Raw genomic sequence first — 17,497 nt, 5'->3', positions numbered from 1 at the left:
GGCAAATAGATGTTGAATATTTGCTAATGAGGGGTCCAAATACCAATATATCTAAGGTTTAAGGGGCATATTTGGTACATAAAGGAATACATATGTGTCACAGAGGTCAAAATTCATGATTCTAAAGAAGAATATACCAGCTGTGGTCCATATTTTAATTTTGAATTTTCTTATTATCATGGTGAACCCAGAATATAACTAATTGCTTCTTTTCAAGAGAGATTATGTGATAAGGATATTTTAGGTTATTCTTTCTCAAGTCATGACTGCTCAGGGCTAAGTCCAAGGGACCATTTGAAATGGCTCCAAAATCTATGCCAGCCTACAAGAATCCTGTTTCTGGATATATATTTTTTTCTGATTTAAGTTAAGTCTTCATTGTTCATGGTTTCTGTATTTGTAAATTCACCTACACTCTTAAATGAATGCTCTTGGTATTTTTGTGGTCATTCGTGGACATATCACAGAGTGGTGACAATTTTGAGTAGCTAGATTCACTCGTTCCCAGCTAAGGTAGAACAAGGTGACATTCGGCTTCTTGTTTCAGTGCTCATACTGTAAGCATCCTCCTGTGGTCTTTCTAGTGCCAGTTGCTTTGCATTTTTGTTTGTGATTTAATTGTTTAAAATGGCCCCGACGACACGGCTAAAGTGCGGTCTGATGTTCCTAAGGGCGAGAAAGCTGTGATGTGCTTTATGGAGAAATACATGTGTTAGCTGACCTGCTTTGGCCTTGAGTTCAATGGCAGTGATCAACAATATATCTTAAGTAAGGCATCTTTCAACAGAAACACCCATAATACAACTAAAATGTTGTGACCAGAGGCTCAGAGGAATCTAATTCCGTATTTCCTTAGAAGCAGTGGGTGAGTATTCAGCAATTCAGTGTTTGCTGCAACTTTATAGAACATAATTATGGTGAATACTGAGAATTGGCTGTACTTCCTACTGGTGCTTTTCTTTGGTGATACTTCAGTACAACAAAACTTAGGAGCCTAATATGCAAGGGGATAAAGGTAGAAATGCAGACAAATGCTATCGATAATAGAGACGGCAGGACTCACGTCAACAACGGCAGTTCCCCATTGTCCTCGCCACAGTAGGCAGTGCCTTATTAACCCAAGGATGAGAATTAGTGGTTTTTTTTTTTTAATGGACAAGAAGCTTTAAGCATCAGAGCCAAGGTGTCTAACATTACAAAGATGAAAATAATTTCAAGGGGGAGAAGTTGGAAGAGAGGGAGTGATGGAAAGAGGAAGGCAGAAGGAGGGAGAGAGGAAGGAAGGGAGAGAAGGGGGAGAGGGAGAGAAGGGGAGAGAGAGATTGAGTTATAAGGATGCGACACAGAGAAGAACACAGGACAAACTTGGAACATTCCACAATTATAATACCTGGCCTCCTAGCTCCCATTCTTAGCCCAACTTATACAACAGTTTTTCTCTCTCTCTTTCTCTCTTAAGCCCCAAGGGCCCTTCCTTTGCTGAAACTTGTGTTCTGAGCCCATTTCTTCTGCAGCTCACTTCTCCCACCTCTGTGGCTTTCTAAATAAACTTTCTGTTATAATCTGAGTCTTGGTTCTGAATTCTTCTCTCACCCAGAACTCAAGAACTGAGGTTTCTGAACCAAGACTAACACTTGGTGCCCTTTTCCTGCTGCTAATAAAAGGATTTCACTTATTCCAAATCTGAGACGTTCCAAGTTTATATTTGTCTAGACAATGTGAGGCCCTTTGCGAGTACTGCCATCAGTATTTTTGCATGTGAATTGCTCTTATGAAATAGGCTTTGCCAATTATTTAAGTGTTTTAAAAAAAGTGAAGACAGTTGTTTTACTTTTAAAATTTCATCTCATATTTTAATAAGAAAATGTATTTCACATCAAGCACCATTATTCAAATGCCTGAACATCTCTATTTATAAAGTCAAGCACACTTTTGTGTTGGTTGGTTTTATGGGTCTTCATAAGCAAAGGTTTTTCCGAATGGTGGTGGCTCTGGTCTGCCCACTCCCAAAGCCAGGAACATCTGAAGCCGAGCCCAGGACGAGCTCTGGGTGCAGAAGCACAGAAAGGCACGAGGCAGATCAGGGTGGGACCCTGTGAGCACATCAGGTTGGGCAGGGCCACGGGCCACAGCCACGGTGCCATGCAGGTGCTGCTATGCCTCAGTCTCTCACCTGCTCCACCCTTGGGGAAGCTTGCTGCTGCTTTTTGGAAGGAAGAGCGCTGAGGCAGTCCCCATATACACTGGAAAAGGGGCCTGCTCCTGGGTTCAATTCCAGTCCAGGGCACATACCTCAGTTGCAGGCTCTATCTCTGGGCCCTGGTCGAGGCTTGTGTGGGAGGTAACCAATCGATGTGTCTCTCTCACACTGATGTTTCTCTCTGTTTCTCCCCCTCCTTTCCACTCTCTCTAAAAAATCAATGGAAAAATATTCTTGGGTGAGGATTAACATAAAAACAAAAACAAACAACAGAAAACCTGAAGGGGCTGTAGCTATACAATGGAAGCCAGCAAGAGTCAAAGAAACTTATCTATCAGACTCTAACTAATAAATTAGGGTTCACCACACAGATGCTCTACAAATCTCAGAACATGTCAAGACTTCACTTAATTCCACAGAACTATGTCACAAAAGGAACAAAAGATAGTCTGTATATTCTAATCTCAATATATTCATCTGTTCTATATATGCTTGGAGGTAGGAAGATATGGACCTACCAAACCTTCAAAGAAAAAGAAAATGGATCACAATGCTCAGTACCTACTAGTTTGCAATACTGAAATATCCTCAGGAAATAAACTAGAGACAACATAAATAAGCATTAAGCCAGCAATAGATATAGTGGCTTGTTTGACATAAAAATAATTAAATGATCAGTTACACAAGAAGCAATGACACCATTCTGTGTGTGTGTGTGTTTTGTTTTAAAGCAATGGACTGTGTAAGGTATCTTGAAACTCCAATGCAAGACTGCAAACTCTTACACACTATTTACAGATAACTAAAATGTGAAATAAAAACCACAGCAATGTAACAGCTAATATAAGAATTGTTTAAAAAAAGAGAATTGTTGTGAATATATAAAGAACGTTACCCATTTTCAGACTCTGAAAAGCTTCCTCAGTCAAGCTTACAAAAACCTGTTTTATATTTACTTAAAATGGAGTTCCCTTGCCAAGTCTGATTTAACAAAAAATTGAGACTCATCAATATGAATATAATTTTTCATACTGAAATATAGATTTATTTTAAGGAAATGGAACAATATTTGCCTTACAGTTTATAAGTCCGTATAGTTACATCTGGTCCTTATTTATCTAAATTTTACTCAGCTTGCATAATATTTTTGCTTACAGTCATATTCTTTAAGATCAGAAATGTCCAAATCTGGAAATTCAGAGGTATTATTCATTAACATTCTTTCAGTGTGATTCATAGACTTTTTGCAAACTTCACTTTGATTTTAAAATAAAACTAAGGTAATAAGATGTTTTGTGTAAAAATATATGACTTAAGCAATAACGATAAAAGGAGCCTGGCTTCGGGAGATTACAAGCCAAAGCAAACCACACTCCTTATGAAATAGACTGTGCAAAGTTCATTTGAAGGGGAATAGCAAAATAAAACACTTAATCAAATGTAAAATAGCTTTCTATTCTGCTTACTTTAAAAAACTATCTAGTAGTTTCAATTGATGCAGTCCTACATTTACATGGTCAAGAGCATTTACAATAGTGAAGGGTTAAATGAGAACCTGACATATGGGTATGGCTAAAGGACAGATACTGTATTCTTCATTTCAATTTCTAGGTGGATGAACTTTGACATATAGTATTGAAATGGGAGAGTCCATCTACCTTGATGCCTCCTGCTAATGTATCTGCCCTACAGAACTTCTGTTTAATAAGAATGAGTTACAATAGTACTAAATCAGGTGGTGAAAAAAATACAGGTTTGAAACTTGGAAAGAAATGACAACATGTTGCATCTGACATCCCATGCCTTTTTGATATTAAGAATATCGAAATGTTAAAATCTATCCTGGGAATCCATTGGCCTAATTTATAATGGGATGGTACCAAGACTATAAAAAGAATACAAATACCCTAATCTAATTGTTTTCCTCTTACAAAGGGACAAGCTTATCTCCAGACCCATAAGAACAATAAAAGTATAGCAACTAGGGCTTATTTAAAAAATATATATTTTTTTACTGATTTCAGAGAGGAAGGGAGAGGGAGAGAGAGAGGTAATACATCAATGATGAGAGAGAATCATTGATCAGTTGCCTTCTGCAGGCCCCCTACTGGGGACCGAGCCTGCAACCCGGGCATGTTCCCTTGACGGAATCGAACCTAGGACCCTTCAGTCCGCAGGCCAACGCTCTATCCACTGAGACAAACCAGCTAGGGCTAGGGCTTATATTTTTAAACCCACCTTTCTAAAAGTAATAACAATTACTATCATCCATAACACAAAACAAAACAAAAACAATGATTATGCCTTATTCTCTAGTAAAAACAAACAAACAAACAAACAAAAAAAACGCACGCACACACACACACACAAAACAAGGTTTTGCAGTTTAAAGGAATTTGTGAGACAGGAATAAAAGAGAGAATGAATTTTCTTATACTATCATTTTGACAAAAGTTATAAATGTTCCTTCCTGATTAAAAAACAAAACCTAACAATAATAATATCCTTGGAGAGTAGCTGCCTGCCTTTATCAAAATATTTCTCAAGATGGGGCACTCACTGTCCCAGGCACCTTTGGTCAGCTAACCTTCAGAAAGTCCTTCCTCATAGTCATGTGAGATTTGTTTTTCAATGAGTCCTCTTGGGAGCACCTGAATTGATCAAGGTAGCCTTGATGTGCATTGTCCCTTTGGTCTTCCTTCTTCCAGTCTGTTCCATTCTTTCTCAAATGCTGTGATTTCAACAACGTTCTTGTTAACCGCAGAATCACGTCCAGAAATGAGTAGGGTACTTTAGCTACAGTTAAAATTGATCAGAGAAGCACTCCCTACAGATCTAATAGCATATGCAAAAGCCTGGCATTAGGTGGGAGCAAGACCCATAAAAGGAACTGAATAAGGCCAGCAGGGCTGGAATTCAGAGTGGTACAATGAGGCTGGACAGAGAGTCATGTTTTTAAGTGTATCAGGCACTATATGGGGTACTAAGGATGCAAAATAAAATAAAACAGGCCTGTTCTTAAGGCGCAGGGTCTGGTGGGGGAGATGGATAACTCCCTTTTACAGAAGACTGATGACACATATTATAGCGCTAGAAAAGGGACACAAATAGTGTAGCTTTGGAATCAGACTGTCTGAGGAAACCCCAACTGGACCAAATGCTAGTATTATGCCACCAGAGAAATGACCTAACTAAATTTGTGCCTCAGTTTCCTCATCTGTAAAATGGGAACACTGCTTTCCCAAAGGGATAAACCTTTCTTATTGGGTTGCTGTGAGAATAAAATGCTGTGAGAATTATTAATAGTTCCTGAGTCACTTTATAAAACTTTCATGCTAAAAAAACCCCAAATGTCTAATTATCAGAAACAAAGTCATATTTATCACAGTACAAGAAACATACCAAAGACACACGGATGAAGGGAGCTAAGAATCTACTTTAATATGGCTGTATAATAATAATAATAATAATAATAATAATAATAATAATGACAATGACAATAACTAATAACTCTATATAGACAAGCACTGGGAAAAGTCATTTATATTATTTTTTTCTTTATATTCTTTATTTTTATTAACCCACATCCAACCTTAAGAGGTATATTTTGTCACCATCACTATTTTATGAAGGAAGAAGCAGACTTAGAAGAGTTAAATTACTTGTCCAAGGGCTCCCAGTTAAAGATCTGGGGTTGTGAGGCCACAGGGCCAGCATCATTACTCTGCTGTGCTGCCTGAGAGGGCTGATAGAACACATTGTCTACAGTTTAGGACCTTTGGAAATGGTACCCAGACAAAGGGAACAGAGTGAGGATCCTGAAGAAACTTTCTTCGTTCTTTCTCCACCTCACTGTTCAGTCCCAAGAACAGTTCAAGTCTGCTAAAACTCTAAGATAAAAGATTAATTTTTAAAGTTTTTTTCTTCTCTTCTCTAGAATTCCCAAGGCAGAGGACAATGGAGAAAAAACACCTAATCAGCAAGCAAACATGTCTGAGAAGAGGGCATTGAGGGCTTTTGGGGAGAGGTATGAGGAAATGGCGCAATCATCGTAAGAGGTACGAGTCCTTGGTCTTTGGCAGAATATGCCAAGTCCTCTGAGCTGCAAGATTTCATGCAAATTACCATTCCAAGACCAAAGAGAGGGAGGGAGGGGAAGACAGGGTGAAAGGATGGGTGGAAGGAAATAAAAATATGAATTGATATACTATCTCTTTTATGCAACATGTCGATCTGGTTTCCTGGCTGTGTCTCCCCCTCAAACTCACAAGTTGAAATCCCATGTGATAGATGGTATTAGGAGGAAGGGATTTTGGAAGGGGATTAGGTCACGAGGCAAAGCCCTCATGAGTGGGATCTGTGCCTTAAAAAAGAGGCCCCACAGAGCTCCCTTGATCCTTTCACCAGGAGAGGATACGAGAAGCCTGTAACCCAGAGACCTTCAATCAACCATGCTGGCACCCTGATCTTGGACTTCAGCCTCCAGATCTGTGAGAAATAAATTTCTGTTGTTTATAAGCCACCCAGTCTGTGGTATTTTGTTATAGCAGCCCAAATGGACTAAGACACTGGCTTACGAGACACATATAAAAACTAGCCTACATTAATTAAATCTATAAAGTGCGTACTAAGCTCTATGTTTTTGTACTTTCCAGAGGAAGTCCTGTTTTAATAGTCCCTATTATGATTTTTCATTGGTTGATTCCCTATATTACACCAGAAACATTAAAGCAGTAGAATCAACTTGAATGAATGTGTGAGCTCTTTGAAGACAGGGTTTTTCACTCAATTTTGTATTCTTAGCACTGAGCAAAGGGCAACCTTTGAGCAAACATATGCAACCTATCACCGAAGAGCCATATTCACCAAAAGCAGACCTTGGAGCACATCAGAAGATTAAAACAACAGAGGCAGGGTTTGTCGTGGAGGATTGGGTCCAGGTGTGCTCATAAACCCTGCCGGAGGCTCACCCTCATCATTATCTTGGTATTTTAAAAGGTCTATTTAGATGACCTTCTGCAAATACATTGGGATGCTAAATGAGATCTCCCTCTGTGATCTCGGAAACCATCTGTCTCGGCTCCAGAGACACTATTTATAGCAGATAGGACTGATGTGGTGTCAAGATCAAGTCCCAGAGGCTTAATTCCACTCAAGACAGCAAAAATATCTGTTGGACAAACAACAAAGAGGGAATAGAAACCCTAATTGGGAAGGTTGGAGCAGATGCTTAAGAAGGGTCACGGGCACGCAAAACGTGCTCTTTCCCGGCACCGGAGCTGAAGCAAGGATGTGCCACATAATCAAACGTGCAAGGGCAAGTGCAAAGGCACTTTTGAGAGTGAGTGTCAACATTGTCCACAGTTTCCTTTCCTACGGTCTCATCTCGCCCTGCTAACGTCCTGCTGGCTGGATGCCCTCCCAGGATCTGACTGGATCATGTGATCTGGAGTGTTGATTAAGCTGCATGTTCCATGCTAAAATTTGGAGGAGGAAAAAGAAAGATCTTCACTGTGATAAACAATGGTTTTATTTGTTAGTGCATTTTCTACCCCGTGCTGTTCAGCCTCACCAAAATGACATGCCTAGGTATTACAGTGAGTCTAACTTACAGATTTGATGAGGTACCCGAGGTTAGGAAGTAAAAGCTGTGTCCCATTTCTCATTTTTAAGTGGTGCTTATCCTCCCAAGGACAATGGGATTTACAGTCTCAAAAGGCAGGAATATACTGTATATTATGGACCTCAAGATGCTCTGAAGGAAATTTTTGGCAGCTTCGTGGGGGCAAGAGAAGCGGAGCATAGTATTTAACAAACAGCCTCACACCCAGGATGCAGGAGGGGAAGGGCAGCAGCAGAAGCCCGCAGCCTGGCAGCCAGTAGCACAAATGTATGCGATATTAAAGACCCACGGACAGCATGGGCACATCTTATTTAGGTTTTCTAACCAGCCCACACCAGGCAAAGTAGTATTAATAACAATAAAAGCAAAAAATATATACACTGAGTGGCCAGATTATTATGATCACCTGACGTTTGTAGGCAAATTAGCCGTACACTGCATCCTATGGGATATGGAAGGTGAAGGCCTGTTTGAACACCTTTGCTGTCTGCAGTTACCAAGATAAAACGTCTCCAATTCGCACAGGAACACAAGGAATGGACAGTCGAGCATTGGAAAAAAGTCATGTGGTCCGATGAATCACGTTTCCAGTTGCATCATGCAGATGGCAGAGTGAGAATTTCGCGGAAACAGCATGAAAGCATGCACCCCACATGCATGAGTAAAACCCTTCAAGCTGGTGGGGGCAGTGTTATGGTTTGGGGCATGTTTTCCTGGCATGATTTGGGCCCTTTAATTTGTGTGGAACAACGTCTGAATAGCACAACATACCTAAGTATTGTTGCTGATCAAGGTCATCCTATCATGTTGATGGTGTATCCCAATGGAGATGGCTTCTTCCAACAAGACAATGCACCAGGCCACAGTGCTCTTATTGGGCAGGAGTGGTTTCAAGAACATGAGGGAGACTTTACCTTGCTTAGGTGGCCCCCACAATCACCAGATCTCAATCCAATTGAGCATTGTGGGATGAAGTTAAAAGAGCCATCAGGCAACTGGTTCCACAACCATCAAATCTCACAGAACTGGACAGTGCTATTCATCAGGCATGGTGTCAGATTCCTCGCATCACCTTTCAACATCTCGTGGAGTCAATGCCAAGAAGAATCGCCGCAGTATTGAAGGCAAAAGGTGGCCCAACAAAGTACTGATGGGGTGGTCATAATAATCTGGCCACTCAGTGTATATCAGATAACAAACTCATTCAGCTAGGCCAGACATGCTGACTCAAGCCTTCCAATTTCCGATGGGAAACCTAGTTCTGCCTTATTTTAAGCAGTATAAAGAGACTTACATTTGCAATAAATAAAAAGGTTCCTTTTTGCTTATGAAAGAATACACTACACTATTTTCTACATTTGATTCTTTCAAATGTAGCTTTATTGATACAAATGTAATGATTAAACATTCAGAAACATCTCTTTAGGAAAATGAGAAAACAGGCCCTGGAAGGAAGATACATCCAATGTTCAGGATCAACCAGTAGTTTCTGAATACCACCCCAATGGCCTTGGTAATACATACACATACTTTTCTACTGTTTATAAAGTCTCTGATCCTCACCACAACCCAGTGGGTGAGGATTATTAAGCGTGGAAACTGAGGCTTGGAGAAGACACACGTCAAGTGCAATTGCTTACTATGTGCTGGGCACCTGGCTAAGCACCATATACTGGTCATCTCATTGATCTTCCCAGCCACTCAGATTACAGATTCCCCATTAATAGATCATGGATCAGGAAATGAACTCTGAGAGGTTAAGGAACCTGTCCCAGCTGATAAATGGTAGAGAGGAAATATAACTGAGAGCTCATAGAGAAATGAACAGTCAACCATCAGCTCGGAGATCAGCAGAGGAGAGGCCATAGAAGCTGAAGAAGCTGGGCATGACATCCTATAGAAGGTAAAGAATCTTGGTGAGGGTAGTGGGGAGGGAAGAGGGCAGAAAGAGAGCAATTTGAGGGGAGGGGAGCAGGTCTGAGATGCTGGATTGCATAAGCAGATAATGGGGTCTGCTTTGCTGCTATGTTGATGGTGTGTTACTTCCTGTCCATATTAGGAGCTGGTTGGAGGGATGGTCAAAGTGTTTCTATGAATAGCTCAAAGACCAGATCCCATATAATTAGGAGGCCTTACTAAAAAATACCATGAAAAAATATAGCCTAGATCAAGTCACTTAAAGGGAAACTTAAGGAAGAGTTTATCCCTTTCCTCAATAACAGAACATGAATAGAGAGCATTCCAAGCCAAACAATGAGAAATGTAGAAAAGTTCGGCAGCCATAAGAAGGCAAAGACCCATGAAAGGGCTGGGAGCTAAAACTGGCTGTTGAGCTCGTTAAATTAGTTGTTTCTGCTTCCATCCATGCTGATGGAAAAGCAGTGTAGGATATACAGGAAGCCACACGCAGCAGTTCCTGCCTGCAGAGGCAAACGGAGATCATTCAGGAAATAAGTTATCCTCAACTCTGGAGAACAGCTTTTAGCAAGCTTTCATCAAACGGAAGATGAAATCCTATATAATAAAAGCCTAATATTCAAATTGACTGAACGGCGGAACGACCGGTCACTATGACGTGCACTGACCACCAGGGGGCAGACGCTCAACACAGGAGCTGCCCCCAGCCCGCAGGCCCCAGGCCAGCAAAGGCGGGTGCCAGTGGGGGGCCCCCCGATCATCCCACAGATTGGCCCTGATCACTGACCAAGGCCTAGGGACCCTACCTGTGCACGGATTTCATGCACTGGGCCTCTAGTCTTTTAATAAACACCAGCCTCTGAGCACATCAGGCTCAGGTGCTTCACTAGTAGGATGGAACAGAACATCGGTATTCTCTAGGTCAGGCCTAATAGCAGGAGAGAGAAGGACCATGACCAGGAAACATGGGCATGGCATTAAGACCCAGGTTTCTGTAGCATATAGTGTGTTTGGGTTGCCTAGTGCTTTAGGGGGCTAATAGCTGTTACAGAAAAACAGAATAGGACCTTCTCACCCCTTGATAGTACTAATACAGAAACATTATATTCCTGCCAAAATTATTAACCATATTATAGTTATTTTATCTGTAAATCTGGCATATACAATTTATTCCTTACTAAATAAAATAGGTAACAGAAATATCAAAATATTCATTAAAAAAAACACACATATCTATACTAATAAAAGGGTAATATGCAAATTGGTCTCGACACCCTCACAGTAACAACTGATCAGCAGGCTGTGTGGGGCAACAAGGCTGGCAGGGGGATTAGCGAGGGATGACCAAACAAATGAACAGCAGGCTGAATGGGGTGACTAGGCCAGCAGGGGGGCAGTGAGGGGCAACCAGGCCTGCAGAGGGGTGAAGATGGGGGTGACCAGGTTGGCAGAGGGTGCAGTGAGGGGTGACCAGGCCAGTGGGGGGGGGCAGTTGGGGGTGACCAGGCTGACAGGAGGGCAGTTGGGGGCAACCAGGCCGGCAGGGGGGCACTAAGGGATGACCAGGCCAGCGGGGGGGGGGGGGGGAATGGGAAGTTGGGGGCGATCAGGCTGGCAGGCAGAGGCAGTTAGGGGCAATCAGGCAGGCAGACAGGTGAGCAGTTAGGAGCCAGTGGTCCCAGATTGTGAGAGGGATGTCTGACTGCTGGTTTCGGCCCGATCCCAGGGATTGACCAAAACCGGCAGTCGGACATCCCCCAAGGGGTGCCTGATTGGAGAGGGTGCAGGCTAGGCTGAGGGGACCCCCCTTCCCCATGCACGAATTTCATGTACTGGGCATCTAGTACATTAATAAGAGTGATTGTCTCTAAGGAGAGGCCCTAGTTGGAGCTGGGGGTGGGGTAGAGGGCAAGCCTAGGGCAAAAGGACAGGAGAGATATTTATTTTTCACTTCATATCCTTTTGGGTCAATTTAACTTTGTGAATACATTACTTATTCAAATATACACGCATTGATTAATCACATTTTGAGGAAATAAAAACCCATGATGTTTTACATTTTAATGGCACTATTGATTAGTGACAATCAAAAGGTACTAAATAATCAAAGATCTATCATCCAAGCAAAAACTAACATTCTAGACCAGTTTAAAAAAAATTATGAGTAGATGAGACCATGGTGAGAATAAAGCAAAGCTAAATTGCTGGGCTAGAATTGATGTATACTTTTATCTAGCATTCCATTAAATAATAATGATGATGATAATAGCAACAGTTCATACCTATATTTACATTTCGTATATCCAGGCACCACCCTAAAAATTGTTATAATAGTCCTAACTGCTGCTACGATGTAGTTGATCTAATAAGCATTTATAAAAATATTCAGTATCTTAGATGGAGGAAATCCTGACTATTAAACACTGTGAAACATTTGAAAGCTGCCCAGAATATGGATACATATCCTTTTACAATTATAGACTTTTCCCATACCATAAAAAACAAACTCTTCCATAAAGTGACACATGGCCACATTTCACATGTAGAAACTTACCAAGGGTGTGTCTCTTCCTCCCACAATGCTGAGGCCAAGCCCTGAATGTCCCTTGGATATTTCTATAATCATCTCCTGGCCGGGGACAATGGGACACGTGGCAGGGTCCACTGACAGAGGAGCCTGGAAACCACCTGCAGATGGAGTGAACATGGAGTAACCAGCAGGCAGGAGGCGAAGCTCCGCCCGCACACTTGTAGAGGACACGCATTGCATGTGCTTATCATTTCACTCTTTTTCTGCCAAGCACCACGGAGGAAAAGGCTGGGTCATTCCTGCCCATTCACCCAGAGAGGAAACATGACATTCCTATGACACTTTTGAGATTAAAGCAATAGCTAACCCCCTTCCCAAATCATCCATGTTAGCTTGAAAAATTTCAATCTTAAATACACCATAAACTATGATGTAAACGAAAAAAACAAGCAAACCCAATTACCTAAAAATGACCCCAAATGTTTACATAGTAAAAAAAAAAGTGTTATGTAAACACAATTCAAGAATTAATTGCTGACTCCATAAATGAAAAGCTTGTTAAAAGTATGTATTATTGCTCTTTTATAAAGATTTACTTTTTGAAACCATTGTTTTAGACCGGGGTTTTTTGTGTGTTTTTTTCTAAAAACTAGGAGAGAAAAATTTATTTGCTAAGAAAAGATTTTTTAATATATGTTTTTATTGATTTCAGAGAGGAAGGGAGATGGAGAGAGAGAAACATCAATAATGAGGGAGAATCATTGATTGGCTGCCTCCTGTAAGCCCTCTAGTGGGGATGGAGCCTACAACCCAGGCATGTGCCCTGACCAGTAATTGAACAGTGATCTGCTGGTTTATAGGTCCATGCTCAACCATTGAGCCACACCAGCCAGGCAGAAAAGATTTTTAATACTCATTTATTTAGCATAAATTCTACATATCTGCATTTTCCAGATGACTAAAGTTAACCCAAATGAAAAATCAAAACAGTCAAAATGTTATTTCCAAGAGAGTCTTATACAAATAATAGTCTTCAGAGATGTCTCTTTTTTTAATAACTAAGTTTGGTCATCATGAGTATTGATTCTAACGTTTGATGTAATTTAGTAAGGGGCTGATAATAGAGGGCCCCATCTGCTGGTCACCTGCAGCTAATGCACTGGGGCCACGCTGAGATCCACAAAGCTCATTAAATTACATGGAAGCAAGGGTGTGCGGACTGACTACACATGGCCTGAGGGCCAAGAATGATTTTTACATTTTTAGAAAGTTGAAAAAAAAAAAGAAAAAGAGTATTTCAAGACACCTGAAATTATACGAAATTCAAATTTCAACACCCACAAATAAAGCTGCATTGGAACATAGCCCTGCTCCTTCATTTACATCTAGTCTGTGGCTGCTATCACACCACAATGACACAGTGGAGTAGCTGCAACAGAGACCAGATGGCCCGTAAGCCTTCAAAATTTACTATCTGGCTCTTTACAGAAGAAGTTGGCTAATCCCTGGTATAAAACAAAAGGCAACAGGCTCTAGGGAAGACTGTGGGGGTTCTGCTCTGACTAAGCAATAATCATGGTCTTTGTGACAAAAGGGCACAAGTTTGAATTTGAGCTCCCAAGAGGGAAACTAGTAGGTGGGTGCAACTGACATTCACTCCTCATCAGAGAAATGCTGTAACCACCACCTAATAGGCTGTTAGAGGAATGAAATGTTTGTGAGGCACCCTGTCCAGGGTCTGGCAGATGTAGCAATCATATATCTGCTGTTCCTGACCACATGGAATTTATTAATCTAATGGTCTCTTGGTGAAGAGAGAGAAATTTAGGAACACAACCTCAGTAACAATAAAAAAAAGCTATATTAGAAGTAGAACGTTATAAACCTGATTTGTCGCTTGATGTTTTTGCAGCATGTGTATTTCATACTTCATATCTCCTTTACTAACAATAAAAACAATGTACATCCATTTCATGAGTGCTTTAAAAAGTTTATACTCCTTTGTAAATGACTAGTTTAGTCTCTTGAGTGAGAAGAGAGTGAACACATAGTCAGAGATGCTGGCAATGGCACTTCCTTCCCTCCTCCACTTTTGCCTGACACCAGCCAGTCCTGACTCAGTCTCAGTATTTATTTCTCTCATAGGATCCAGCACAGAGCCTCATGCATACCAAGTCCCCAATAAAGGCTGGATAAGTAGGTGACTGACTGAATACATTTCCACAGATTAAATTGTAGGATGATTAATGTCTGCTATTGAGGCATAAATATGTGATATATATGATCAAAACTCAATTGGTCTCCATTGCAGTTAGCAAACTTTTCCAGTAAAAGGCCAGGTAGTAAATATTTTGGGCTTTATAGGGCATATGGTCTCCGTTGCAACCACTCAACTTTATCCCTAGAGTGTGAAAACAGCCTGAGACAATATGTAAACAAATGAGTGTTCAATAAAACTTTATTTATAGACACTGAAATGTGAATTTCACATCACCGTCATTAAATATTCTTTTGATTTTTTCAACTCTTAAAAAATATGAAAACCACTTGTAGCTTGCAGACCATATGAAAACAGAGGGCGAGCCAAATTTGACCCAGGGGTCATTTGCTGACCACATTCTTCAGGTATTTTAGTAAAAATCCAGTTCTTTAGAATAGTATCTGCATATTAAATTTTTTATGAGCTAATATTTATAAAAATATGTAAGGATAAATACCATAAGGTGTTAGTTGTGCTAAATTCATGTAGATTTATGCTTTGCTATTGGTGACATGGTGTTGTAAATAGTTCTCCTTTTCCCCGCCTTTTACTGACTTACATTTCATAAAAGCAAAATGGAAATACTCATTATTCATTTTGAAGTTCTATTTTCAACCGCCAGTCATCATAATTCAAGCCAGGAATTCAAAGAGAGAGAGAGTGAATACCAATTTCTCTAAGCACTGAAAATTATCAGTCTTCAAATAGCTTACATCAACATATGCAAAGTTAACAATTTGGCTCAATATGATTTTTAAGAGACATTACTCATGAAGTAAACACAATCTTTTGGAGAGATTAGAGAATAATTTGTAAGATTCCGATTCAAACAGCATTTACTGAGTACTTTTATATTCAATATGCAATAGGCAATCCCAATGGTAGAGATGAGGAAAATGGTATAGGAAGTAAAGTGATTTGGCCAAGCTCAAAGCTAAGGAAGTGGAGTAGGGGTGCAAAGCTCAGCTTCCTGACTCCTAGTCTAGTGCTCTTTTCAGGACCTCACCATCCCTTTCTTTTTTTTGTCTTTTTTTTGTTTTGTTCGTTAATCCTCACCTGAGGATATTTTTTTCCATTGATTTTTAGAGAGAGTGGGAGGGAGAGGGAGAGACAGAGAGAGAGAGAGAAACATTGATGTGAAAGAGATACATCAATTGATTGGTTGCTTGGTTGCCTCCCACACTTGTCCCGACCACGGGGGGATCAAGCCTACAACCTAGATAGTGCCTTTGATCGGAATCAAACCTGAGACCCTTCAATGGCTAGTGCTATAACCACTGAGCAACTGGTTAGGACAATCCCTTTTTTTTTTTTTTAAATATATCTTTATTAATTTCAGAGAGGAAGGGAGAGGGAAAGAGAGATAGAAACATCAATGATGAGAGAGAATCATTGATTGGCTGCCTCCTGCTGCATGTACCCTAATGGGGATCAAGCCCGCAACCCAGGCATGTGCCCTTGACCGGAATCGAACCTGGGACCCTTCAGTCCGCAGGCTGATGCTCTATCCACTGAGCCAAACCAGCTAGGGCCAATCCCTTCCTTTTTAAAAGTATGAGTCAATGCCATTCTGCTCAGAGAGAAAACCTTACCACAGCCCGTGAAGACTGCATCTGTTGAATGGTATGATGGAGTTGGTGCTAAAGGTGTCTCTTGTGAACTGAAGGAGACTTTTGTCGAATATTTTTGCTGTTTCATCTGGCTGACAGCCTACAAAAGGAAGAAAAATTTGACAAATGTCAAAGAGGAAAGACTTTAAAATTGGCGTATTGTTACCAAAACAATAGTGCATTCCAATAATGTCTTTTGAGAATTTAGAGTAGGAGAAGGGGCAAGAGGAAGTTAGGATGATTTCTATCCCATTCCCCATGCTTCCATACTGAACTTTATGTCTAAAATGCTTTAATGAGTAATGGATCAAGGAAGGGGAGAAGGATAAAAGTGGAAGATACTCTATCATTGTGGTGTGTATATGAAGCTGGGGCTGGAAAGCAAAACCAAAATTTTAATAATTTCTCTTTATTCTGATGAAATCAATGTGAAGTCCATAAATCCGTGCTGTGCCCAATGAAAAAGAATCTATGCTGCAGATGTTCTGAGCATACAGCACCACCCGTCTCTTCTGGACACATTCACAACAGTCAGTGATGCACCAGGTAGGTTAACTGAGCAACATGGGAGGAAGGAAGGGACAACAAACATCTACTGAAGGCCTACTAAATGCCAGGTATACCAAATACATTTAGGTCACCTCGAAGAACTGTACTTTATTCCCCTTTGGTCCCCAGTGCTTCAAAATTGTAGGGCCTCCATACATGTTTGATGAATGAATGAAAAGTAAGCGGATAAATGCATATAGAAGAACAAAACTGAAGTCATGGAAACTCAGAGTAGAAAATGAATGAGTAATTCCATGAAGGTACATGTGAGCTTTAGAAAATTAACTTGTGATTCTGGATTATTATTGATGATGATACTACCAATGAATATTAGTATCGGGGAACTAAGAAAAACCAAAAGGACTCCATGCTTGCTTAACAGGCAGTTAAGAAATATAGGTAGTGACCTGACCTGCCTTCTGGATCTGTAGTTAGCCAGGGAACCCATCCCCAGCTGTAAGATTCTGGTGGAGGCAGTGAAGCACCAGGCTGTCCCTGGAGTCTAGAAATAGGATCAAGGTAACTGCTCCAGAATGATAACACCTCAAGATTTGTCAGTGGAAGGCAGTGTGCCTCAGTACAAGGCCTTGTGCAGTGTGCAACAATACCACCCTGCATATCTGTATTGTGCTTTCCAGTTTTCAAAAACACTTTCACATCCATGAATTCATTTAATCAGGAGAACAACCTTGAGAGTTAGATGATATTATTCTCTTTTCCAGAGAAAGAAAACAAGACACAAATGTCAAGTGACATATTAAAATCACACAGCTATTAGAGGAAGTGGTAGGACTTAAAGTTGGTAGTG

At 40.7% G+C, this 17,497-nt stretch overlaps 1 protein-coding gene across 1 annotated transcript in view; it reads right to left on the bottom strand.

Annotated features, from left to right (window-relative positions):
• PATJ (PATJ crumbs cell polarity complex component) overlaps nt 1–17,497 on the bottom strand; it is a 342,671-nt gene that overhangs the window by 64,176 nt on the left and 260,998 nt on the right. Inside the window, exons 33-35 of the mRNA XM_080656343.1 lie at nt 17,102–17,191; nt 16,123–16,240; nt 12,295–12,428 (exon numbers count right to left, since the gene is read on the bottom strand). Of these exons, the coding sequence (XP_080512469.1) occupies nt 12,295–12,428; nt 16,123–16,240; nt 17,102–17,191 (342 nt within the window). The remainder of the gene's footprint in view (nt 1–12,294; nt 12,429–16,122; nt 16,241–17,101; nt 17,192–17,497) is intronic.

The sequence above is a fragment of the Plecotus auritus genome (assembly GCF_963455305.1).
Source record: "Plecotus auritus genome assembly, chromosome: 2".
In the NCBI taxonomy this organism is placed as follows: domain Eukaryota; kingdom Metazoa; phylum Chordata; class Mammalia; order Chiroptera; family Vespertilionidae; genus Plecotus; species Plecotus auritus.
The sequence above is the reverse complement of the archived record's forward strand: the minus strand, read 5'-3'. Positions and strand labels throughout refer to the sequence as shown.